Source organism: Neopsephotus bourkii, unplaced genomic scaffold, assembly GCF_033783945.1.
Source record: "Neopsephotus bourkii isolate Nb327-2 ecotype Australia unplaced genomic scaffold, CSIRO-AGI_Nbou_v1 NB_787, whole genome shotgun sequence".
NCBI lineage: Eukaryota > Metazoa > Chordata > Aves > Psittaciformes > Psittacidae > Neopsephotus > Neopsephotus bourkii.
The window spans coordinates 1,358,082-1,384,282 of NW_026901283.1; the positions used below are offsets into that span (position 1 = coordinate 1,358,082).

At 45.8% G+C, this 26,201-nt stretch overlaps 1 protein-coding gene across 1 annotated transcript in view; it reads right to left on the minus strand.

Annotated features, from left to right (window-relative positions):
- The window catches only part of ELOVL6 (ELOVL fatty acid elongase 6), a 78,022-nt gene extending 54,307 nt beyond the window's left edge, over positions 1–23,715 (minus strand). Inside the window, exon 1 of the mRNA XM_061355215.1 lies at positions 23,397–23,715. Coding sequence (XP_061211199.1) covers positions 23,397–23,485 — 89 coding nt within the window. The 5' untranslated portion in view covers positions 23,486–23,715. The remainder of the gene's footprint in view (positions 1–23,396) is intronic.
- Between the last annotated feature and the right edge of the window lie 2,486 nt (positions 23,716–26,201).

Consider the following 26,201-nt stretch of genomic DNA (forward strand, 5'->3'; position numbering starts at 1 on the left):
TGCATATAAAGGAAAACCCCAAGAGCTGCCCAGGTTAATGAGGTTCTGCAAAGAGAGGTTCATACTGCGCCTTAAAGACTGTCCTCTTCTACCCTTTTAAATTTTTTCTATCCTGGACTCAGAGGAAAAGGTTTTAAATATACAAAGCCCTTTTCTATTAACCATTAAACACGTTTAGGTTTAACCATCTTTATACTTGGGAGCAATGAAGAGTGATCCAGAAAGATTAGACAGAACATAGTGAATTCCTCCTGGCTCCATGGCAGCTTGAAATCCCCTGCAAAGAAGATAATTTTCTAAGCCTTTGAGATGTTGACCAGGAGGGTTTGGTGATTTATTTTTTTTTTCCTCTGGATTCATTCTCCAGACTTATTTCCCAGCTATTTTTACTGCCTAAACTATATTGAACTGAATTAAATCCTAACAACTACAAGTACAGAGCCAGCCGATTCATCCATTATCATCTTGTAAAATGACTTTGAAATTTGCCTTTTCTGATAACAGTGATTGATTCTAAAAACATCACAAACCTGTGTTTTTTCTCTCCCCACAAAGACAGGGAAGTGCAAAAAGAACAGATGGATCTCTGCGCAGTTCTGCAAGCATGGTAGTGTAGAAAGAGCACCCAGTGTCTACCTGAGTTTGCAGCTGGGATTATCCATTGTTCTTCTACTGATAGATGGTAAAGAACAGTTACTGCAATTCTGTATTGGGTACTCCAGCGTGATCACACCAACTCGTGCAGGTTACTGTATTGCCTGTTGTAACTGAAATAGCTGGGATAGCTGATGTAAAAGCAAAGATACAATTTTACCACCTTCTAAAAGATTACCATTTAAATACAGAGCTAAGTCTGTCTCCACACTTAATTCTCATGCAAAGTCCCATGCAGAGCACCTAGATTCCCACATGTTATGTGTTCATGTTTCAATGCATTCAGGGACTTGTCTATCTGATTTTACCTTATTTGATCTGCAGGAAAAACTTTGCTTTGGGAAAAGGCTACTGTACCTATATTTGCTATGCTTATTGTTTGTTTAGGACAGCTACTCTGGTGGGCTCCATGGACAGCAGTAAGAAGAAGGACTAAAAAGAAGAAAGCCTAGTGTCTCAAGTAAAATGATTATTCTGTAACTGAACAGCAACTGTATCAGAGATCAGCTCTAAGTAAGGAACATACACACAGAATAACTTAAAGACAACAGTGATCTTTCTTTGGAGAGCTTTTCCTGCAAGGTGAGAACATTTCATATCTCATTAATACCTGAAATGGTCTTGTGCTTTTTGCATCTGGAAATCTGTACTTTATGCTTCACTTCCTACCTATTGATTCAAAACGTGGTTGTGACTGAGGAAAAGGATTAAAGTCAAATGCTGAAATTTTTTGCTACTATATTCCAGCCCACATTGCTATAATGGCACAAGTTTTAAGAGTTGTTTCAAGTCTCCCAAATTAACCTCATAGCACGGTTACCCAAGTGACACCAAAAATTTACTGTCTTAGCACATCGCTAGAGAAGTTACAGAGAAGAACAGTAAGAGTGGTTGTTCTACATTTCACTTGGAAAGAGCAACCCTGAAAGGTCTGAAAGCTTTGATGAATTCAATGAAATGAATTTAATAGAACTTCAGAATGCACAGCATGTTGAGATTTTAGATCTAGTTCACATTCACTGTAAGAGAAGAGTAAGAATCAAAATCAAAAGACCTTCAGTATTCAAAAACCAATATAGTTAAAACCAGAGCCCGAATCTTTCACTTTGTGCATGCAGATTTGTTGGATCTTCATCCTGAGGTGAACTGCAAGCAGCTCCCAAACTCAAGGGAAATAGTACCACCTCACACATGACCATAGTCCAGGCTGTTATCAAATAAAATGTGGTGCTGTAAAACACAGAGTACACTCAACGCACAGCAAAGTGGAAATGAAGGTTTATCCCCATGCACCAGTAGTGCCCGTGGGTGCAGTAACCCTCTATAAAGTAATGCTTGTTACATTTGTTTTTGAGAAGTGCCATAAAATTGATACATGGCATGGTGCTACATGAAGATGGTACCATTTTCTACTCAAGCGTGTTAAAACAGTATTTGTCATTAGTGTGACCGCAGCCTATTTGATAACGCACTAACCTTTGGTGAGAAGTCAAAATACAAACATAGTTATTTACCTAACCGGGGTTAGAAATAGGATTACCATTTAAATACATTTCAAGGTCTACTGGAATAAGCTATTTCACAAAACAGTTAACAGCACACCTCTCTCCACAAAGCGTGGACACTTTAAAGAAGTGTTCACTGCCTTTGTTTACAAGCCAAAGATCAAAAGATATTTTAAGCTAAACAGATCATAACCTGAAAAAGGTGAGGAGCAAGCCAAGGAAGTCAGATGGACAGAAGACTGACACCAGGAACCGAAGACTCCAGCTTTGGCTAAATGGCTTAGCCTTAACCATTGAATTGAACCAGTGAAAATGCTGCAGCCCTTTATGAACTAATAAACTGCAAGGAAGAATTTAGAGGCATACTAATTACAGTATACTAATAAAAACCCAAGACTGTGTTAATATTTGAAGAACAGGTTTAAGTGCAACTTCTGCAAAAACTGCGTCGAATATACACGAACCAGTGCTTCCACTTGGCACAAAAGTATTTTGTCATAGCTGAGGAGGAGCTAATGAACGGTATCTGTCATGTGCAAGTACCTGCAATATGACTGCAATACATCTGTGGTGTATGCACATCAGCATCTCTCTAGACTCAAGCAAATTTAAACAGAGACTGAGAGGTATTTACTCACAAATAAGCCAAATATCTAAATTCCAGGATGTGCACAAATTGCCTCAAGTTATTAGATAGAATCATAGAATAGTTAGGGTTGGAAAGGACCTTAAGATTATCAAATTCCAACCCCCCTGCCATGGGCAGGGACACCTCGCTCTAAACCATATCACCCAAGGCCTCGTCCAACCTGGCCTTGAACACTGCCAGGGATGGAGCATTCACAACCTCCCTGGGCAACCCATTGCAGTGCCTCACCACCCTAACAGGAAAGAATTTCTTCCTTATATCTAATCTAAACTTCCCCTGTTTAAGTTTTAAGTCATTACCCCTTGTCCTACCACTACAGTCCCTAATGAAGAGTCCATCCCCAGCATCTCTATAGGCCCCCTTCAGATACTGGAAGGCTGCTATGAGGTCTCCACGCAGCCTTCTCTTCTGCAGGCTGAACAGCCCCAACTTTCTCAGCCGATCTTCATATGGGAGGTGCTCCAGTCCCCTGATCATTCTCGTGGCCTCCTCTGGACTTGTTCCAACAGATCCATGTCCTTTTTATGTTGAGGACACCAGAACTGTACACAATACTCCAAGTGAAGTCTCACGAGAGCATAATAAAGGGGCAGGATCACCTCCTTCGACCTGCTCAGATGATGAAAGCTGAGCGAAGGAAGGTCAGCAGGCATTACTGTCAACGTACATTTAAGAAAATAAGAGACAGAAACACTTGACAAAATATTTAGGAAAATCATGTAAGGATTATCTCTGTAAGAGAATCAGGTCATTATCTGGCTTTGAATCTCCTCTTTTTAAGTTAGCATTCCTAACCAGCTGCTCACGGTAAAGAAGAAAACTTGTCCTATGGCATTAGTGGAAGCTTTGCCTCAGCAAAGCATGGCAGAGCTGGGTTTGCTTCCTGAAACACAATACCAAAATCATAGCACCACAGATAGAGACTTAAATGCTCCTGTACATGTTTCTGATACCAACCACAAAAGGTACCCCTCCAAAGTCAACTGGAACAGTCAACTGGAAGACAATTTCCGATCGTTTAGCTTCAGTGATACACCTGAAATTCTGAATAGACCAGAGTATCATGAATAATCTTTACTTTAAAAATGAAACACTGATTCTATTTTATAATTAAAGCAGATGTACACATCATGTGCATTTAATTTAAAACCTGACTTACAAGATCAAAATGCCTGAATCCTGGAGTACCACCAAATCCTAGCTAGATTAATTTTTAATCACTGCAAATCAGGATAGAAATTGCCAGCTAGCAGAGAGCAGATTAAAGGTTAATGTAGCCCAGAAATTTCATTCCTGGAGAGAGCACTCCCATCCTAAAATCAAGTATGTTCAAACAGCACAGAAAGTAATTGTGGCTCACACTTTTTCTGCTGTGCTGTAACCAGCAGGATGTTTCTCCCTGTGACTCTGAAGAGGCTGGAAGCATCCCTAACTAAGCTTCATTTCAGTGAACAAGGTCGTATGGTCTGTTGGGCAGCTTCTCAGACCTCCTTGGCTGGTATGATGTTTTATGCTTCATTTGAACCAAATCAAATCTGTTTCTCTCTCCATCAGCTTTCCACCCATTGCCTCTGCCTGGCAGACACATACAGGCACCCTTTTCAAAGTCAGCCCATGATGCTGCTTCCAACTACAGCATCAGGCTCCCTTCTGTAGATGGTTTTAAATTTTAGTCCAAATGCAGAGCTGAACTGGTTAACAACAGCAGAAAGAAATCCATCCAAATATCTGGGAAATACAAGTACTCTCTCAGCAAGCTGCCAAGTCTGAAGCTTTAAAATATATCAACATACCACGTAGGCCAGTAAGTAGTACTAGATTAAACATAAATGCTAAAGGCCTATTAAAGGCATTAAAATTAACTTAACAACATAGACTTAATACCTCTAACTGCATTAAGATGCCTCAGCATGCTTGTAAAATAAACAGCTGGAAAATCTGGCCTAACTATCCATATAACTAATATAGGGATATTTCTTTGACTCTGCCCACAGCCCAAAGCCTCTTCCACAGGTACAAATCTCTTCCCTCATCTTAAACAAAAAGCCAAATGCCCAGCTTTGGGCTGGGGACGGAATATGGCAAAAAGCTGTAGAGCCAGCAGTTCTGGGACCCAAGCAGGGTGGGAGACTTACAGTTTCCAGCCTGCAAGTGTTCTCTAGTAAGGCAACAAAGCCTCCTACTTGACTCTCAAAAGAGAGTATTTGAAAGTCAGGTGGCAAAGTCCTGGTTCCCATTTTAAACTCTGCACAGAAGCAGCTATTCATCCCAGAAATTCATCATCCAGTTGCATAAGGGGACATAAAAATGTTACCAGGAGCGGGTGCTGCAGTCTGGAGCTGGAAGAGAATTAATTTTCTCCAGCATCACTGCCCACCCCATCCTGTGACAGAGTGCCATGCTGAAGAAAAGCTTGTTGCTCACCTTAGGCAACAGAAATGAAGAAATACCTTAGTAGAGCAGATCCCAACAGAGTACACACTACCACTTACTGATAAAGATAAGGCATCTTTTTAAAAGCTCTGGTATTATTGTCTGTTCTAGGATTGGTTTCTGTTTACTTGAGTAAAATAAATCTAAATTTATGATTTACAGATAGATGATGCCAGATGCTCTTTGCCAGTAAATATAAAACAAATTCAAAGAAGGCTGGGATAGAGAAGGACTAATTTAATCATAGAATCATAGAATGGTTTGGGTTGGTTTAAGGGACCTTAAAGCTCATATGCCACAGGCAGGGACACTGTCCACTAGATCAGGTTGCTCAAAGCCCCGTCCAACCTGCCCTTGAACACTGCCAGGGATAGGGTAGCCACAGCTTCTCTGGCAACCTTTGCCACTGCCTCACTACCCCCACAGTAAAGAATTTCTTCTTAGCATCTCATCTAAATCTACCCCCTTTCAGCTTAAAGCCATTCCCCTTGTCCTGTCACTACACACCCTTGTAACAAGCCCCTCCCCATTTCCATTTTCTTCAGGTACTAGAAGGCTGCTATAAGGAAGCCTTCTCCAGGCTGAACAAGCCCAGCTTTCTCAGCCTGTCTTCATAGGAGAGGTGCTCCAACACTCAGGGCATCTTCATGGTCCTCTTGTGGACTTGCTTGAGCAGGTCCATAATCCCTCTTGTGTTGGGGGCCCCAGAGCTGAATATAGTACTGCAGGTGGGGTCTCACAAGAGCAGGGGGGGAGAATCACCCTCCTCAACCTGCTGGTCATGCTCTTTTTGATGCGGCCCAGGATACTATTGGTTTCTGGGCTGTAAGCGCACACTGAAGCCGGCTCATGTCGAGCTTCTCATCAACCAACACCCCCAGGTCCTTTTCTGCAGGCCTGCTCTCAGTCCATTCTCTGCCCAACCTGTAGCTTCCTGGGACTGCCCCAACCCATGTTCAGGACCTTGCATTTGGCCTTGAACTTATGAGGCTGGCAATCGCCCACCTCCCAAGACCATCAGGGTCTCTCTGGATGGCATCCCTTCCCTCCAGTGTGTCAATCACACCAGCTTGGTGTCATCAGCAGACTTCCTGAGAGTGCACTCAATCCCACTGGCCATGTTGTTGACAAAGATGTTAAATGTAAAACAACAGTTCTTCTCATCATTTAATTCTCACTGCATGGGCCCAAGGTGCTAGGCACTGCTTTTGAGAATCATTAAAAGTAAGTGTGAGAGTGCAAGCACACACCCTCCTGATATTGTTTGCTTATGTATTTGGCCCAATATGTATTCAGAATCAATGACAAAAATGTAAATCCAAAAGTGAGTAAAGCTGGTCACATAGTTCCTTAGCTTTGCCACCAAAATGCATGAGGGCTTTTCAGGGTTGGTTCAAGAAGCTGACAGCGATCTCCATTATGAAGAAACAGCTAACAGATGACACCAGAGAAGCTGCATGTTTAATGGCCTCCAGCACTTACAAAAGTCACAATCAAAAATGCCAAGATTTTCAAACTTAGAATTTCTGTTTATAAATGCTAAATATCACTGATTTCACTGAACCTGGAATACTGAAACCTGCAATAAGAAATGCCATAAATAGTTTGGCTTGAGAAAAGCAATCACGCCTAAAACAAACCAGAAATGCAGCCCTTTCCAGGTTGAAGTTCCTTAAAGCAAAACTACCATGCCTGGGCACTAAAAAGGGTGCCTCTGTTCAGCTGCTGCTATGCAGAACCATCACACAGGGGCCGTAGCTTCAATACAGAGAGGGTTTTGAAGGCACTGTCAGTGCTAGATTCTGCTTCGTGACATTGGGGAGTGCCATCTGCTCTCAGTCTGACACAAAACTGATGAGCAGGAACCAGCACGCAGGGAAAAAGCACACTTCACTCGCAGCAATGCAGCTGCAAGGTGATGTTGTGCGATACGATCTCCTGGGAATGCACAGATAATGTTCTTTGAACCATAAGGGAAGAAGCTGTTTGCCAATTAGCTCCCTGGTAATTGGCCATACAATGTCACCCTTTGCATGAAGATTGCTGGGAAAAACACTGGACATCATCTGATTAAAACAAGAGAAAAGAGCATTATGTGATGGCAACTTAATGAGATGGGATTCAAGCTAGCCCTTAGCAAGCTGGACAAGAGAAATAAATGGTGGCCTGTTCAGAAGAGATTAAGAAGACAGTATAGTTGCAGCCATCTGGGATACCCATAGACAAAGCCTAGGAACCTAGTCTGTAAAGGGAAAAACCCTGAAGCTGTCATTTTCCTTGCATGCTAACCTGGATCCTCAAATATTTGAGGAGTGTCCTTTAAGACCACTGGTATTTGAGAAGACATGCAGGAAATGAACCATACCTCCAGAAGTACATAGGCACTGCACATTAAGAACAGGCATCCTTTGAAGTGGCAAGAGACACAATGTCATTTAATGGCTCCAGGTGAAAGATCAAAGTAGGAAAGCAAGCAGGGCTCTGACGAGGAAGGGCTGCTGCAGCTCACCCAGACAGGAGCCAGATGAAGCTCATTCAGGAACACTCTATGTCCAGGGCAGATGCTGAGCAGGGGCTCGGATCACCCACATGCCTCCAGGAAAAGCAGGCAGTAGGGAACCAGCAGCTCTGCTGCAGTTACCAGCCATGGCCATGTACGACTCCCACCCTGAAAGGACTTTCAGACACAGGCTGCCTGTATTAGTGTCCTCTACAGGTGAAAGCATGAGGCTGAATTTAGTACGTCAAAACACTGTTGGGGAGCAGGACCCGAAGAGCAGTAAGGCTGAATGGAGCAAAGTCCCAGGCAGTGATGCTGGGGGTGGCTCTGTCCCAGGAGCTGCATTTCACAGCCTTACCACCCATGCTGGGGCGGGGGGGGGGGGTGGGGTGGGGGAGGGGGTCAGGCCCCTGCATTCTGTTGCTATTATTCACTTATGGGTGAATTATATTAACATTTGTATCCAAATGTAGATGCCTCCTACCTCCACGGAAGCTGAACACAAACACACTTATTATACAGTGTCTGGGACGCAGCCCTAGTAACAGAGATAAAAATCAACACATCCAGGGAACAAGAAAGAAAAGGCAGTGCAAGAGTGAGTCAGCAAATGTAAGCAGTATGTTAGTCAGCCAAGCATTTCTGAATGCACCACAAGGTTGTTCTCACTGCAAAGTTACATCCCAGACAACCTGGACAACACACAACCCCAATGTGAGAGCCCCCCTCCCTTTTGCCAAGGGGCCTCTGCAGTTTCATACTGGTATGGCAGTGGCTTTAATGCAGATTTCTTCCACTGCCCTCCCTCCATTCTTAGGTCTGGGAAGTGAAAAAATTTGTGCCATGTTTAGAAAAACGGAGATGCGAGCATGAGAATCTGGTAAAGCAAAGGAGGCCGGCTGTGCTGCTGCCTCAGGTGTCACGATAAAGGCTGCAGGGTTAGCCTGGTCATTTCGCAGGCCACGAAATGCTCCGCTGAGCCTGTTTACAAATTAGCCTGTGGTCTGGCTCATCCTCCTGCCAGCCCACAGTTCTCCGTAAAACAAGCGACAGTGCCACACTGACCACCACAACCTGCCCCATCAGCAGATGGACCTGCCCCTCTGCAGTGAGCCATCGGACAGCAGGTCTGAACCTCTCCTCTCTTGAGTCACACACATCACAAATGACCACACCATGTTCAATGGACACAGCTGCAGAAAGCAGTTGAGTGGGAAGAAAAAGCAGGTACGAGGCCAGGAAGTTTTACAAAAGTCACTGGATTTTAAGTCACCGGATTTTAAGTCACCAGCAAAATTTTTTGCCATTTTTCTGATCTAAATTCTGTTTTTCTACCCCTTTGAAAATGCAGACTAATTAACTCATATCCTTATACACTCTGGCGCTCTGAATAGGATACTTGCTTTTGTAAATGATATTTGTAAGGCAAAAGCTAATATCTGCCTAACATATATCCATAACCTTCAAAATGTCCCCTGTGAGTCAACACACCCTGACTTGTACAGACATTTCTTTACCCCTTCTGCTCTGCAAGGCTTTCCCTGGCATACAGTCACTACCCCAGAGCACAGCAGAAAGCAGCCTAAGCCCCTGCTTGCATTAACTGGTTCAACACTGGAGATGGGTAGTTTTATTCTGGAAGAGGAGCAATTGCACAGGGAGGACTGCACATAAGCCAATCAGGGAAACAAGCCTTTTTCAGTTTAATCATCATGCTTTCTAGTGATCCCCCACATACTACCATTGATTCCACAGCCAAATCCTGCATTTACATACAAATCATAGGTATTATTGCAGGATGGCAGCTTATTCTGACTTCAGCAACACTCATATCTCTCTCTGAATCAAAGCTACAGCTAATGCCAGAGCCACCTTATGTACTCATGCACAGAAATTTATACCCTCTTCCCATTCAAGTCACAGGCATGTCTCTCACTGATCTGGATGACTCCCAGACCCCAATCATAATAGTGAAAGCCACTAGCCCCTGAAAGCCTGTAGTTCTCTGGATGGATGCCTTACCTACTCTTTGAAGCATGTTGAGCAGGCTAGTCTAGGGACCAGATCGCAGGGTGTTATCATGGCAGACTTTGAGATCCAGCCTGAGAGGGATGTTTTTCTTATTCATAATTTAGAGTATTTGTCCTCACTTACGCAGCTAGAAGGAAACCACTCGGACTGCATGCAACATTCTGGGCACATAAGCCATGAACGTCTTACTATACATGCTGTCATGGGCTCTAAATATCAAAGGACACATCACTCCCATGCTATGATGTCTCCGGGACTACTTTCAGGGAGGCCATGCAGGTAGCCTCCAGGCAAGGCAGCTGGAACAGTTCGGGACAGGCAGCCAATTCACCTAACTGTAGCACTGGTTGCATCTGCACAGCACGGGGAAAAGTTACCCTGGGAAGCTACTCCAGCACCAGTAAACCCAAGGCAACCCACCCTGACATCACCCCATCATGCAATCTCGACAGGGAGGTTGTCCCTGTTGCCTCACAGGCTGGCTGACATTCAAGGGGCAGAATTTCATCCAGCAGCCAGGGAAAACACATGATGGTACCATCGTGTACCATCATGTTTGATGTGCTTTGCTTACTGTACGTGCAATGGGACTCTCTCAAAAGTGCTGGGAGCAGAAGTCTTGCTTTCTTTTAATGTCATATAGTACCTGGGAGCTAAGAGGAGAGAACTCAGATGAAAGTTAGTGGAATTGGTCATTCTAATCTGGCAAGACTCCTGCTGCCAAAAACTGTTCCAGCAGTGGTTTCAGGCAGCACCCGGAGCAGCCCCGGAGGCTGTGCAGATCCATCACTTTCAAGACATCCCTCCTGTTGTTAGAAATGTTACATTATAGAGCTTTCTGTCATTAAAGTATCTAACTTACCAAGCATGTGACTGTGATATTCGGTAGAGACCTTAGATGCTAAAATACCATAACCCTGCATGTTAATACAGTGAATACAACTGTACCTCTTTCCAGATACACAGCTATTTTAACAACACAAGAGCTATTTGAAATTCCACCAAGTCAGGACTCATTCTTGAAAATTTAAACAAGGCAAATGGGTTAAAGATGTCTGAAGCCAAATTCACTTCCCCTGTAAACAAATACAATCCGATCTAATTTGATGGAAAGGGCCCTAACTCACTACCAGCAATAAATACGGATCGTAACTAAGGTCATCAGGACACAGCCTATGAAGACCAAATGCTGGAATTTAATTGTAAAAGTGTAGGCAAGATACTTGTGGTCTGCCAAAAGCCTCTCCCAATCATATATGCCATTTTAATTGATGCAAGCCAAAACTGGTCACCATACTTGCAGGACTTCATCAAGACATACCAAAGGACCACTCTTGGTATCTTACATACTTCGCATGACTATCCTGAAGCCACCAGCATTTCATTGAGGAATATGCTCCATGACATCAGAGCAGCATCACACGGACTACTAAGGCAAGAAGAGTATTTGGAAAGGCTGAGATCAAAATCTGCATTCGCAGCTTTAACGCCATTACAGGATAGGTACTAACAGATCCTTTTTTTGTTATCCTAGCCCACTTTTAATCCCAGTCAAGAGCATGCTACTACAGAAAGCACAGGGAGGAGCTCTGCTTGATCGCCACACAATAAAAAGCTGTGATAGCACTTATCATTACTATTTCTCTCTAATCTCTGGATTGCCCATATTATCAGCCTGGTGTGTATTTCTTCCTAAATGTAGACACAACCTCTTCATCTTCATACTCTTCCAGCATCCTTTCCAATTATTCCATTTACAGCAATGACCACTTCAAAATATGCGAACTGTCATAATCATTCTACATACCAGATGCTACATTACATTTAGCCAACATATAAAAGTTTAGGAACTAAATCTCTTGCATGGAAGCCAACAGAAATTTTATTACAGACTTTATTTAGGGTTTTTCCAGTTAGTGACTGGCAAGTGGCTTTTAAAAGAGGCTCCTTTTATACCAGGATATGACAGGGGCTGAGGTAAGCTACATGTAAGCACTCTTCTTTTGTTACTGCTCTATTCCAGAAATCAAGTACCAAGTGATTTCATCAGAAGATGGTAGCGAGCTACCCCAATGCAGTATTTCTTGCTATTCATCCAAAGACAACTCAGGGCCAGGTCTGCACTGTCCAGCTCCATCAGCCCAGCTCCAAAACACACACCAGCAGTTTCTCACTGCATGGGCTATTTTGTGTGAGCGCAGAGGGCTTCTCCAGCCACCCAGTTTGACTGTTCCTAAAAAGATGTACAGAAAATGAAAGAGGGGGAAAGGGTGATATAAAGGAAAAAATTAAGTAGATAGCTGGAAAAGAAGAAAATGCATGGTGGGAGAGAAAGGAAGAAGGATGTTTGGAAATGGCTGTGGTCCAGTTAGCTCCTAGGAGTCTCTTCATATTCAGTGCAGAGAAGGGAATGGTTTTAGGATGCAACTTATTTCTCTTAGCTCTCTATTTCAGGATGAGATGACTCAGGCACTTCAGGCAGCAGGTGACTATGTGTGGTCAGACAAATCCCATCACCGGTGCCTGCAGGGTGCTCAAAATGACTGAATGAGTGAACAGTAATACAAACTGCCTGTAATCACCAAATATCAGGATCTCAGATGTGCAAACCTCTTGAGCAGGATCAAAAGACGTATGTGGAGGAACATAGGAATGGCATGCACTGTAACTACCATCTTTATACAAGGCTACCATTACACAAAGACCACCTCTCATGAACATCTTGGGCCAGGTTTTCAAAATGTTTCTTTCAGTAAAACATTTTCTTTCATTTCCTAACAAGCCTGAGCATCCTGCATACAACAGCCTTGCGACAATCTGGCTCTAAATGTTGCAACAGGAACACCTGTGTTGATCCTATCTTCCAAACTAAATTTTGAAATTTGTCCATGATGTGAGCGCTGACGTAGGAGGAGAGCTCTTGGAAAATGCTGGAAAGCTTATGTGAAATTCTTAAAAATAAACCAAAAAAAACAACCCCAAACCAATCACATGTGATACTAAAAGTTAGTGAAGAGGGACACATTAACTGAGGACTTCAAGGACTCCTCTCAGAGCTATAACATTATTTTTACCCATGGTGTAGGCTGTTTGGAGCTGTCCTCACTCCAATGGGACATCTGCAAAACTACCCACATTACAGAGATGGTGGCAAGGTAGCTGCACATATCTGGCTCTGACAACCCAAGCAATAAGTTATCTAAACCTTTCCAAAAATAATTAGTTTTGTCTGCCTGGGGTACTACTAGTCTTAAACTAACCCCCCAAGCTGCTAAGGGTAAGACAAGAGTTTTTCATAGCATCCTTGGCCAGTGCCTTGCACAGGCGGAATCTCTGCCCAGCATCAGACCAACAGAAATGCTGCAATATGTTAGATCATTGGGCATTTTCAGCATGAAGTGCCAATCCAAGTAAGATTTAATTCCACAATTATTTACAGAGTTCTGAAACAACAGATAATGATTTAACAAAATAAACTGATGGTCTGTGTACACAGAGCCACTGCAAGAGGGAATGTCACTTCCACACAGTTCTGTTGTGACTGGTACCAAAAATAGTATTTTCTTTATCAGACATGTGATCAAGAAAGGGTACTAAAGCACACAGCAGTGATCAGGTCAGATCAAAGGTTGAATCAGATCAGTATCTTGTTTCAGACAGTGGCCAACAGTAGCATCTTACGAAAAAATGCAATGGGGAAATGCTCTCACAAAATAATGTAAAGACAACATTATGCATCTCAAAATACTTTTACCTGTTAAACAAACTGTTTCATTGGGGGTCTGCAATCAATGCTATGCATTCTTTTCATCCATTCCACTTAGCCCAACCTCATAGCTTCTCTTTTTACCTAGGAAATGCAGTGAAATCACCAGCAGGTTTTGCCGGGTTTGGGTCGGTCACCCAAAGCATGGCGATGCCTGTGCACAAGGGCCAGGTCCCCATCCACACCCTGAAGAGGCGTTGAGGTATAACTTGGGCCCTGGCAGCCGCCAGCCCCAGAGCTACCATGTCAACAGAGTAAAAGTCTTTGTAAAAGTGAAGGCAGCTAATGAAGACAAGAGGATGATCATGGTGTATGAAATAGCTTGGAGTTTTCTGCTTGGCTGTCAAGCCAAGAAGGATGAAGAAACAAGAAGTAAGGAACTGAAATGTAAGATGTCCACAGAATTTGCTGCTAATAACCAACATCTCTCTTGGTTGTGACCTCCAAACACATGGAAAAGGAGTTGGACAGCCAGCCCCTCCACAGAGAACAAAAAGGAAGAAAATCCAGGACTTTCAGCTGCATGGACATTCATATAATGGAAACCACAAAATTCCCGTTACTGTTTACAGAGGACCTGCATTCAGCAGATGCACAACAGGAGACCTAGAGGGAAAACTCCCAGTTAAAGCTAAAAGAATAATTACATAAGGAAAAAGCCAGACTTCGAAAACATTTGTTAATAAACCCTCTACGTGAATGGGAGAGTGCAACAACTCTGGCATCCTGCTTTTGCTTACAGTTGGGGGATTTTACTACCAACTTAAATACCTCTTAAGGGTTCTAGACAAAAAGAATAAAATAAGAAAAAAGAAAAATAAGAAGGAAAAAAAAAAGGAAAAAAAATCAGACTATTTTATTAGCCAGAAAATCATACTCCCCAATGATATCATTATGGTGTTTATACAGGGTAAATACTTGTCCTTAATAATGCTCTTGACTGACCTTAAGTTTTATGTCCAGGGATAACTAAAGCCATTATATAGCAAAACCAACACATTCAATTTGAGGAGCTCATAATCAAACATAGATGATGTCCAATTCATTTTTCACTCACTTTGCAGGCTTCATATGCTGAAACTAACTGCCAACAAATTTTAAATATTCTATTTTAAAGTTATGGTCAGAAGATACTGACCAGTCTAAAGTTTTATTAAATTATATGAAGGACAGGTCCTTCCACAAATTTACAATTAAGAACGGTCTGGACTTTTGCAGTTTAATCTCATGACACCAACAATAAGCTGCCTTGCCTCAAATATTCCAGTAGCTCTTTTGAGTCCTCAGTTACCGCAATCAAGGAGACAAACTCCGCATAACATACTTGACAAGAATAAAGCATTCTTCAGTGCTAGTACAAGTGCAGGGCTGTACAGTAGTGCTGTAAGACCATCAAGTTCTATGTACTGTCTTAATGTAAGTACTCATACAGGTCTTGCAACCTCAGGATCACCTTTGTGATATGGTGAAAAAACACCTTCGGAACCAAAGCACAATCAGCAATTTCCAGAGACGGCACAGGTCCTGGGTTTCTATTGAAACTGTGGGACTTGGGTACCTTTTGAAGAACTGCGTCTGACTGACTGATGCCTAACTTGTACACAGTGGATACAGCTGCATTCAGTTTGAAGTCAGGCTCCCCATGTCAGCAGAAATGTACTGATCATCATTCTCCCGCATGCCTCACAGTGCATAAACCACTCTATGTACTCTGCAAAGCCCCAGGTCCCTTGGCATAAGGTAAATCTTTGACTTTCATCACACCCTCTTCTTCCCAACTCTGAATACCAGCTCTTCACAACAGAGGTCAAGGACTGTTCAGCAGATGCCCATTTCATCATTTCATGGCATGTCAGCTCTGCAGGATCTGGGTCCCTTCTCTAACTAAACCAAGGTCATGATGGTTTGAGAGTCCTTCCACGTTGCTCCCAGTCCCTAAATAAGTCAGGGACAGTACACTGCCGTGCCAGGTGCTGTGTACCCATAGAGTAAATACAAAACCCTTCTACTCCAACCTGAGACAAGGTTCAAGAGGGCTGACAAAACAGCTGGCAAGAAAAAAGTACTGGGTAGCAGTATGCAGGTAACGTGGTTACACAAATAGCTCACACGTTGATCGAATCGAGACAGTGGAAAGTTTATTTTACATTCTAGCTGACACTAATTTACATTTTAAAATAACGTTTTAGCCTCTGCCCATTTCCATTAAAAGAAGAAAGCATCTAAACTCTCTCTTGATTACGCTTTCCAAAAAGTGTTCTACATCATCTTGCCTTCTAGAGTCCCAATGGACCCTGCTCCACAAAATCATTTTCAAAACTGTGGAAAGCTCCATAAATTCCCTTAAAGCAAAAAAAAAAAGAAACCTCAGCTCTATATCTTCCAATATCTCCAGCTCTGTACTGATAATGCCTTTGCAGAGAAGGGTCTCTGCATTCCCCATCCATTTGTCCCACCTCCCTGGACCCCAGCACACCAGGGTACCAGCCTGCCAGTGTTAACAGTCATGAAGACAGAAATACTACAGCCTTTCCTTTACAAATTTTTCCACTTTTTTATCTCTATATTGGTCACTAAGAGTCAGCAGATCAAAGTCAGCTGAAAAGGGCTTGGGATAGACTCTTGAGCAAGGGGCAGAGACTGCGCAATGACATAAAGGAGGAAAAAAGTACAAAACATCCTTTTATTCCCAGTACCACTATGGATGGCTGTGGAGAAGAGACCAACGGCAAACACAGCACATAAATTTGAGAGTTAAATATTTTGCCAGACCTTTCTCTGCTGAGACCAATGGGAACATGACCATGTTTGACTTTTTAAGGAGCAGTAGGTGTATGGAACATGAATGCTCACTGCGTTTTCAGCAAGGAGGTCAGGGAAAAGGCCACTTATGTTAGGCATTGCATAAAATGGAGTAGAGACCCCTAATCACACAATGAGTTACATGCAGCAATCTCCTGGTTACCCTGAGCCCCATTAACAGGCAACATCTACCAGCACGGAGTTCATTAAAAGACCAGATCTAATAAATCATTGTAGCCTGTCTAGAGTGCTACTCTTACCAGATTAGGGCCAACCAGACTGTACCCGTTTGAGGAAGGAGGAGAAAATGGATGTTCCCATGTAAATTTTACTCACTGCTTTTGAACAGTTTTTAATATTTCTACGTTGCAAGGGATACACACATAACAGTGTCTGCCTCAGAAAAACTAACAGGAAGACAAAATGCATCAAGGTAAAAAACAGTGGCTCCTCATCAAGGTGTGATTAAAAACTGGCATTCAGGAAAGTAATGCCACTGCGGTGACTAGGAGGAGACCAGAAACATGTGCAACCTGACAGCAAAACAGCCAACAGCAATTTATGTGCCATCATAAAAACTGCTGTCCTCTCGACATGGGGCAATGACCTTGGCCAAAGATGCTCTTTGCGCTCAGGCTGCCTTTGCCTGTGGTGCAGAAGAGCCTGTGGAGGTTGACTTCAGATTGTACTTTTGTCAGGACTGATGAAGCAGGGATGCTACCATGTAACAGGAAGGACAGCTGCCTAGTGCCACTCCAACGGCCCTAACACCACATCCCTGTGAAGCTACAGCTTGGCGGGCTAGAAAGCTGGACCAGCACACGGGGTGCCTTCTGCCACTGATTTCACATGGATTTAACCAGCAAAGGAAGCTGTCTCTCTCTGCATGGGTGCCTGCATCCATAAGCTAGAAGAAATAGCCACAGAAGTGAAAAGACTGTCTGCCAGGGGAAAAACTCCCTGTGGTTCAGGGTAAGGCCATTTAGAGGAGAAAGGAGATACCTGGGCACCCTGCGCCCTAGTCCCAGGGCAAATCGGCTTCTCCCCATCACTCCTTTGCCCGTCCACATAAAGCACTCTGAATCTAGGGATTTGTGCCACCACTTGCTACTCAGCCCATGCCTGCACAAACACCCTTGTGCTTTCACAGTGTATGCCTACTTGACGATATGAGCTACTTTTCCAAAAGTGCCAAGACATGCCACATCTCATCCCAAACCAAAACACTCCTGAATGCTCATCTTCACGTGTGGAAATGGCAAGCTTCTGAATTACTTCTTGCTCCATTCTTACAAGTTCATTATTCCCACAGGCACAAAGTGGAAGAGATGTTTTCACTCTCAGAGGCTTAAAAATTAGTGAAGCAACATGATGACAGACGTGTTCACACTCTAAGGATAGATAGAGTAAGCAAAAGGCCAATGCCTACATTTCAGTGGTAGGCTGAACCCAGAAGACACCCGCGTATTTATCTTCAGGATGACATTTCTCCGACACAGTCTTTTTCCTTCTTGGGCCCCCCCCCCCCAGAGACAGAAAATACGTGAACTCTGAAATGACATGTACTGTTATTCCCCATAGACTCTGTCCTCGCATTTTTGAGGAGCTAAAGCCCTGTTATACTCCACTGTATCAGCCTTTTGCTCAGAAAGGCCTGAGGGATGGAGGAAAGGCAAAGAAGCGGTATCCTCTAATCTCTGCAGCTCCAAAGCTACTGTGCGCTGACTGTCCTGTCAACTTTATGGACAGTTTGCACGAAAGAACAGAAAAAAGCCCCTCTGGGGGATGAAATGTGGAGGTAGGCTCAGTTCTTGCACTGGCTGAATTTTGCTCAAGTACAACAATCCACTGTGGTAAAGAGCGACTCGTACACCTTCCCTTTGAGTCCTTGCTGCAGCACAGAGAGAAGGACAGGGTGTCTGTCGTGTCCCTCCACATCCTTCTCTGGCATTCAGCAAGAACTCAGGAGAGGGTAAAAAAGAAGAAGTAATTTACATCAGTTTTTGGCTGCCACACACGTACGCCTGGAGAGATACGTGCACAGCCTCTCACTCTTGATTTCTGCATGAGGTAAGAGTAGCTTAAGTGGATGGGGGAAGCTTGTTCTGCATTTAGGAAACAAATCTGTCTAGGATGATGGTGCTTCTTCTGTGAATTATTAAAAGGCAAGTGTGTTTCAAATCCAAATTAGCTGACCCTCTGCTCCGCAACATCTATCTCCAGTTTTGACTGGAAAAAAAATCACACCAAAGGATAAATTTCTCTCAGCATTGGCTGTACTTTCTGCCCCTCGCCACATTAATATTTTTGTTAACAAAAGGCTAAAAATAATTCCCTGCACCTGGATGTTTGTTTTCACTACACAAACATTTACTCTCATCTAAGGTTTACACAGTCAATTTCAGAGTCAAGTCTGAGTTGCCACAGCCCATTAAAACTAAGAAAAATGCCTGACTGCATTTACCCAGCGCTTCTCTCTTTACTGAAAGCTCATAGATGAAAACAGCCGGTTTCCGCAGCAGAGCCCCTCAGCATCTTTGGGGAATAACCAGCTCCGCTGCCATCCTGCTCATCCTCCTCTGCTCCAACTCAGCTGCTGCTGCTACCTGTGAGCCTGCTGCTGGCTGCCAAGGGTTAAACCTTGGCTTTTCAAGGAGAAAAACAGGCGTGAAAAAAGCCACACAAAAGGAGGAGGGGGGAGCCTCCGGAGGGCAGGAGGGTAGGGCAGGAGAGCAGGGATGCCCGGAGCCCTGCAGCAGCAGCTGAGCAGCAGCAGAGGAAAAGTTTCTGTGATTTTAGGCAAGCCCTGCCGTGACGTCATCTCGCCCAGATAATCTCGGCGCAGTCAGCACAGGCCTCCTGCCTCCCCATTGGCGAGCCCCTCGTCAGCAGACATCTGAAGATAATTATTATTGGCCAGATAATTATAACAGGAACAACTGTCACTTCGTGCTGATGCCCGAACCTGGCGCTCTGCAGCACGATGGGAAGGACCTCGGCGGTCACCGCTCCGTTCGTGCATTGCTGTCACTATCTGCTTTTCCAAGCACCAGCCAGTTTTTGCTGCCTCGCTGCCTGCAGCCAGGAATCGGGATTCCAGTGCTGCAGCCCTTTTTGCTGCGTGTCTGACTGAACTATGAATGTTCTGCACAAATACTGATGTATCTGTGCACAAGAGATAAAGGACCAGAGCTACATTAATTCTCACGCAGCAGTTTAAGGTGGAGGGAAATCCCCTGCAGATTATTTATTTCATCCCCCTCCCCTCTCTGAAGAAGTTTGTGAGGAAGTGCTGGAAGAGGTTGATTTGAGAAATCTTTGTAAGTAATTATCTTAATAAACATTTGACTTATTCCTGATTATACTGAAATCAAACCTCCCATGGTCTGAATACAGTAAGATAGTGGATCTTATCCTAAATTGATACTGTATCACATATTAAAAGCTACCTGGTGGCACTGTATGTAAAGGTACATCCACAACAGCTTTCCCACAGTATGGGAAAGTTTAATTTCATGAGACTAAATGAACCCCTTAGTTCTTCAGCCTCCTGAAAAGCCACCATTGCTTGTTTAGGAAAGACAACTAATTGGGTGGCTCTCACTCTCAGACCAGCAGTGTGTAGGTCTGCCTTTGCAGCCTGCAACCCTGCTCTGCCCTTCATGCCTCTCTTCAGGAGAACTAGGCAATCTGGGGGCTATACCATAAGGGCAACATACACATAAAGCTATGCATTGAGGAAGGCATGAAACATATCAGCTTGTAAGTGTCAGGGAACAGACTATTCATTTTTCTTCTGTGTCAAAACAGTAGCCTCTTTACAGCACTACTAACTGAGGCCCAGGCTCTAAAGAGGTCCCTGCACAATGCACACTGCAGGATGGGGGCCTCTCTAAAGTGAAGCAGGAACATCTGGAATGAAGCAAGAAGGACCTCGTTCACTGCCATTAGACCAATTCACTGTCAGACAGGCTCCGTTCATGTCAGCCTCAGAGGGCTGATCTCCAGGGGCAGATGCAGTGAGGAAATAAACAGTAGGATGGGGCTGTGCTGAAGAAAAACCCCGGTGCCAGCGACCAGCAAGTACGGAGGACATGCACTTGCTCCAGGGAGCAATGGACCTTGGGACAGACTTAGAGGACAGAGGCAAAGGAGGCACAAGCTTTGGCCAAACAGAACCAGCCACCATGATCCATCCAGACCAATCAAACCAGTACCCAGGGGTATGCTACTACCCCTAGGCTTTGCGTTCAAGCTTTTCCAGGTTTAGCCTTGCACAGTTATAATTAAAAGGGCTTGTCAGTGCTTTAACCAGCTCAGAACCCAGAGGGCATCCTTCCTCAAACTGGCCTACATCTTCATATGTGACCCAGTCAGAACCCAAGGACTCTTCTCAAAATCTGAAAGACACAGTCAACTCCTTAGAGGCCCCTCACTCCCCAGCACCTCACAGTCTAGGGGTTTTTATGGCCTTGGACAGTTATCAAGATTCCTAAAGTTAAGCAAAATAACAAATGCTACACCTACAGAATGTGTTTACCTCCATGTTAGACATGGTAATAGCATGGCATCCTAATTTAAATGGATATTACAGTATAAAATCCTACTAGCTTTTCCTGAAGCAAGTCCACTTAGTCCACCTTCCTCCCCAAAGAATGAACAACTGTGTTCATCCCTACAAACTACTACTCAACAACTTCATCTCAGTTAATTACGCGTATGTTAAGGCTACACCTACAAAGTCATGAAGCCACGTACTGCCATCAGTGTCTGCATAAGCAAACCTATGGTGTCACCCTGATATGAAGAAGAAAAGCCTTCTTGTATGGACCTTAGCTGATGCACTTTACCGGTTAAGTTCCCCCACAAAATTCAAGTGCTGGTACAGCAGCTTTCATTAAGCAAGTGAATATCCTGAAGATAAAGCCACACAATTTAACCTAAAACTCCAAAGGGTCTTCAGCAGCATTTTGATGAGAAGTCTGCCCCAACAGTGGGCACAGCCCCATTTCGTTTCCAGAAACTCTCGCAGGCCACAAGTGGATTGCTCTCCTTTACTTTCACGTGAATCAAAGGTAATAATTCATCAGTTCCCTTAAAGAAGGTAAAACTAGACTGAAAAGTGTGTGCACACAGACCATTGTGCCTCTTTAGCTGTACAGCAGCAACATAAAACTGATGGTCTCTTCCTTTGAAGCTGGGAAGAGAAAGCCTGGCATTACAGGAGTCCCAGCTGGAGACTCTGCAGCACAGGAGACTGCCAGGGAGATTTTAACAACACTGCTTAGCATTTATATAGTACCTGACATCTTCAAGTCACTCGGCAAACATTACCAAAGTCATCAAAGCACCTCATGAGAGCATTTCAGCATTATTACTCCCTACCCCTCTGGTCTTTCCCTGCTGGAGAAACTGAGGCCTAGGAGAGGTTATGTAATAATGTTCCCAAGGTCATGCCATGAAGCACAGCAGAGCCAAGAAGATGACACAGGAATACTGGCTCGTAGTTGTGTTCTTTAATCTAAACTGCATCTCTCCTGAGTTATTTGGCTACAAAATACACTCGGGTATCCCCCCCCCCCATCCTCTTTTACCAGTTTGTCCTCTTCTGATGCCAATTTTTTCTGGAACATGGACAAAATGGGAAGCATCCAACACTCCCAGCCCAAGAGTATCTATGTGGTCTCCTTTTTCCAGTAGCATGAGTGACACTAGGTAACCCCCAAGAGCTAATGAGTTCACCTGTAGGGGAACGGAGACACACACACACTTAAAGGGTCATTTTAATTATACTGCATTTAGAAGCCCTGAGAATAGTCATTGGAGGATTCTAGCAAGTCCCTGGCTGAGATGCACCTAGGATCTGGGCCCATTCTACCTTGCAAACATAGGCACCAAAACTTGAACCCAGAGACAGTCTTACCCTACCATCGTCACCTGAGGGTAGCACTGGGAAGTTCCTCACTTGGGAGATTGAGGGATTGAAGGAACCTGTGAGGGCAGGTGGCACTGCTGAGGGAGGGCATGTGGGCAATGGGAAACCAGGGGGCAAGCTGCGAAGAAACACCATGGGAGCAGCAGACTGGGTTAGACTGGACACCAGGCTGGGGTGGCTGGGGACAATGCAGCAGCAAAGCACGAGTGAGCACAGGCAAGGTGTGCACACAAGACCCATGCAGACAGCCAATGCCAGAAGCAAGGTGTCGGGCATGTGTGATGGAGAGGGAGATCCCGGCCCGAGGACGGCCGCTGGGTACTACGCAGGAGAGGGCAGTGGCAGCTGGGGCGCTCTCTCCACTTTGCCAGCCGAGGCCCGGGCAGCAGCGTGGACCGCGCCCGGGACCAGGGATGCCGCCGGGGCAGTGTGGGGCACGAAGCAGGCTATCGGCACAGCGTTCCCGTTCGGCGGGCAAGGCTGTGTGCGTGCATGTGTCCGTTTACGTGTGTCTGTACGCGTGTGTCCGTGAGACTCCATCTCGTCGCAGCCCCGGCAACCCCGCGGAGTCTCTGCGCAGCTCCCAGCACGGCGGATCCCGCCGCGGCTCAGCTCGCCCCAGCTCTCTACACACGCCGGGAAAGTTAATATCCGCATGGCTCCAAATGAAGTTTTATTAGGAGCTGGGTGAGGGGGAAGGAAAGGGGCTCCGCGGGGAGCACTGGCAAACGCGCAACTTGTTTTAACGAGCGGGGAGCGGGAGGGACGAGCAGGGATGGAAGCACGGGAGGCCGAGGGCAGAGCCTGGGGCACGTGTGCGGCTCTGCGCCGCCGGGCCAACCGGAGGCCGGGGACACAGCAGGAGGCGGTGGCGGCGGGAGGTCGGGGCCCGCATCGCAGCACACCGAGCCGCACCGCACCGCCGGCGGGATGCCCTGGCCTTGCGTAACCCGGCGGGGCGGCCCCGCGCACGGGCGCGCAGGTAGCGCGGCAGTTGCGCCCGCCCGTGTGCCCGCGCACGGCGGCGCGGAGCCGCACCGCGCTGCCGGGCGCACACAGCGCGCACCCGGATGGGCTCAGCGCCTCTCCGCCGATCGGCGGGGCCGGGGGGCGGCACTCACCAGTTCTCCTGCATCCACTGGATGGCCGCATGCTCGTTGAACTGCTTCTCGAATTCGTATTCCTGCAAAGTCAACACTGACATGTTCATTGGCCCGGTGGCTGCGGAGCCGCTCTCCGCGCCGAAATGCTGCCTGCCGCCGCCTCGGGAGCCGGGCCCCTGCGCGCCCGCCGCCGGAGAGCCCCCGCCTGTGGCCTGGCCCGCCCCGCCTCAGCGGTATCCCGGGTTTAACATAGCTCCGCTCCCCTCCGCGCCTCTCCTCCCGGGCCCGCCGGTCTCCTCCTCTTCTGCGGCCGCCGCGCAGCGCCCGGGGGCGGTGCGGTCTTAGTGCCCGCCCGCCGCCGCCGCCCGGGACACCCGCCCACTCTCGCGTACCCGCCGCCGTTGCCCGGCGAACGACGCCGGTCTGTACCGGAGCTGCGGTCCTGCCGGGCACGGAGGCTACCGCACACACATACACCCCTCCAGGCCCTCCAAAATAACTACAGAAATCGGGAGCCCCCACCCCAGTATTGGATCGCTACCGCAGCTCCTTGCGCGCCCTCCTTGGCCATCCGGGAAATAAAGAGGCACAAGCTGAGGTTTAGCCAGAAAAGGAAACGCGTACACTGCCCCCAAAAAGCCTACACTCCGCGCCCTGTTTGCATTTCAATTCAATATGCGCCTGCGGTGACTGCCGCGCTTCGCGGCGCTGGGCTCTCTGCCCCCTGCTCAGCCAGGCCCAGGGTACTGCAGGTAAGGGGGTGCTGCTGGGTGTCCCCACGCTGGTCACTGTCTTGCAGAGCCCCAGGCTCCCCGCTGTGCACAGACACGTTTGGGATGTTGCCCCGTGGCTGGGGCAGCATGGGGCAGGGACCCCGGGTATAACTGTCATCTGCTCGGCTCTCCTGGCAGCTAAGGTACACGGTGTTTATGGATCCTTAATTTTGCCTTCCCGTCTCATCTACCACATGCTGATGTCTCCAGCTGAGTTCCTCCGGCTCCGGCAGCACCCGGGACGTGCTTTACAGTGCGAGCTGGGCTAAAAGAGCGGTCCCAGCCCCCACCGAGCTTGCAGTCTGAAGGCAGGAGGAGAACAGCTTTTGGTCAAGAAAGCTAGCAGATGTCAAGAACGTGAGCAGATCCAGCACGGGTCAGCATGCTCTTGTCTCTTGTGGACTTCAGTTCTCATTAACATGGAAGTGTTTAATGTCATTAAACCCAAGCACTGGGTAGGAGAAAGAGAAGCAGAGAGCCCTCAGGTTGTGGGACGTCAACAGCCAGCTAGTCAGATGTTCCTGTTTGCATTCTACTAGTGTGACTTCAGAGTCATGTTCTTCCATTTTTTTCCCTGACAATTAGACCTTTTCTTTTTCCCTAACGAGGGCTGAGTTTCTCACATTGTCACCTGACAGGGGTTTTTTAGCAAAACACCAAACCTCACGCTGCTCACACTGAAACTGCAAGGTGGTGCTAAATTATTATTTATTCCTATCATACCCAAAGGCCTTCAACAGATCAAGGTCCTTCAGTCCTTTTCTCTAAATGATTACTGTCTGTACAGGCAGGATGAAGGGGAAGAGCAATAGTGCTAGCTTTGCTTTCCAGATGAGAGGCTCTGAGAGCTGCAGGGATTTTCAAAACTGCCTCACATCAGCTTTCAGTGGCTACTGAACTTGCTGGTGGAGTGGTGTTTGGGAAAGCTGACTTCACATGCACTCCTGTTCCAAAGGATGTGCCCCTAAAAGTCCAAATCTCCACTGGCAGGCAGTTTTTGTGGATGGGGACCAGAAGGCAAATGGGTGAAGACGTCTGGAGAGATCTCTAACAGCGCCACACATGACATTGGGTGGCTGGATGAAGCACAGCATAAAGGGCTCCTCACAGCTACAGAGCTCTAGGTCTGATAGAGCCATGGGACTGCTCCTTGCCATCATGCTGGAGGTTAAATGCTGCCCATGGCAGATACTGGCCCACATCACCTGCTCCTCTGCTAGATATAATTCCTGTAGGATTACACATGGATGTGTCAGCTCCAGATGTCCTCACCACAGTGTGCATCAGCACTTGCTCCATTAAAAGCTTCAGGTGATACTGCTCAATACTGAGCAATATCTTTGATATGGAGAGATGGAGAAATTAATGTGTGAGACAACAAATGCTGTTGCATGTCAATGCTCTTTGCTTGAAAATGGCTAGAAAATAAGGAAATTTGGGCTCCAATTTTGTGAGAATATTTGCTGTGTCTGGTTATATTTACTCCCATGAGTGGCAAAATATTTTTTTTCTGTCTTAAAAGTGGAGTTGTTACAGAGAGACCATTACCAGAAATCTTCATTTTGGGGGGAAAAAAAGATCAGTATGCCTTTTTCTGCAACTCCAACCTATTTTGGATTAGAAACTTGTGTGCCTTAAAGGCTTATTGAATCTGATTATTTCGTGATTATCTGGTGCGTTGAAGTTTATGGTCTGTGAGTTTCCTTCTGACAGAAAACAGTTGTTCAGAACAGAACTGCCCCAAATGCAGTTTCCAGAGTGTGTGGATGGACTTCAGAAATCCTGAAGTAACAGATTAGCCAGAAGGCCTGAGACCTGCTCCCTTACAGTGGCAGCTTCCAAAAATCGGTGCTAGAGCTGGTACAGTGCACAGGATGGAGCTGAAGGTTATGAAATGCTATGGCAAGGGCTCCTCTAGGGTTTGGATGGCCACAGGGCTTCAGATGAGGTTGACTATTGCCACCAGGGTTTCTGTTTGGAAATACCTATCTCAGGACTCAGCTGCCATCCAGACTCAAAGCATCTATGTGGCATTGGGTGCTCATTCAGG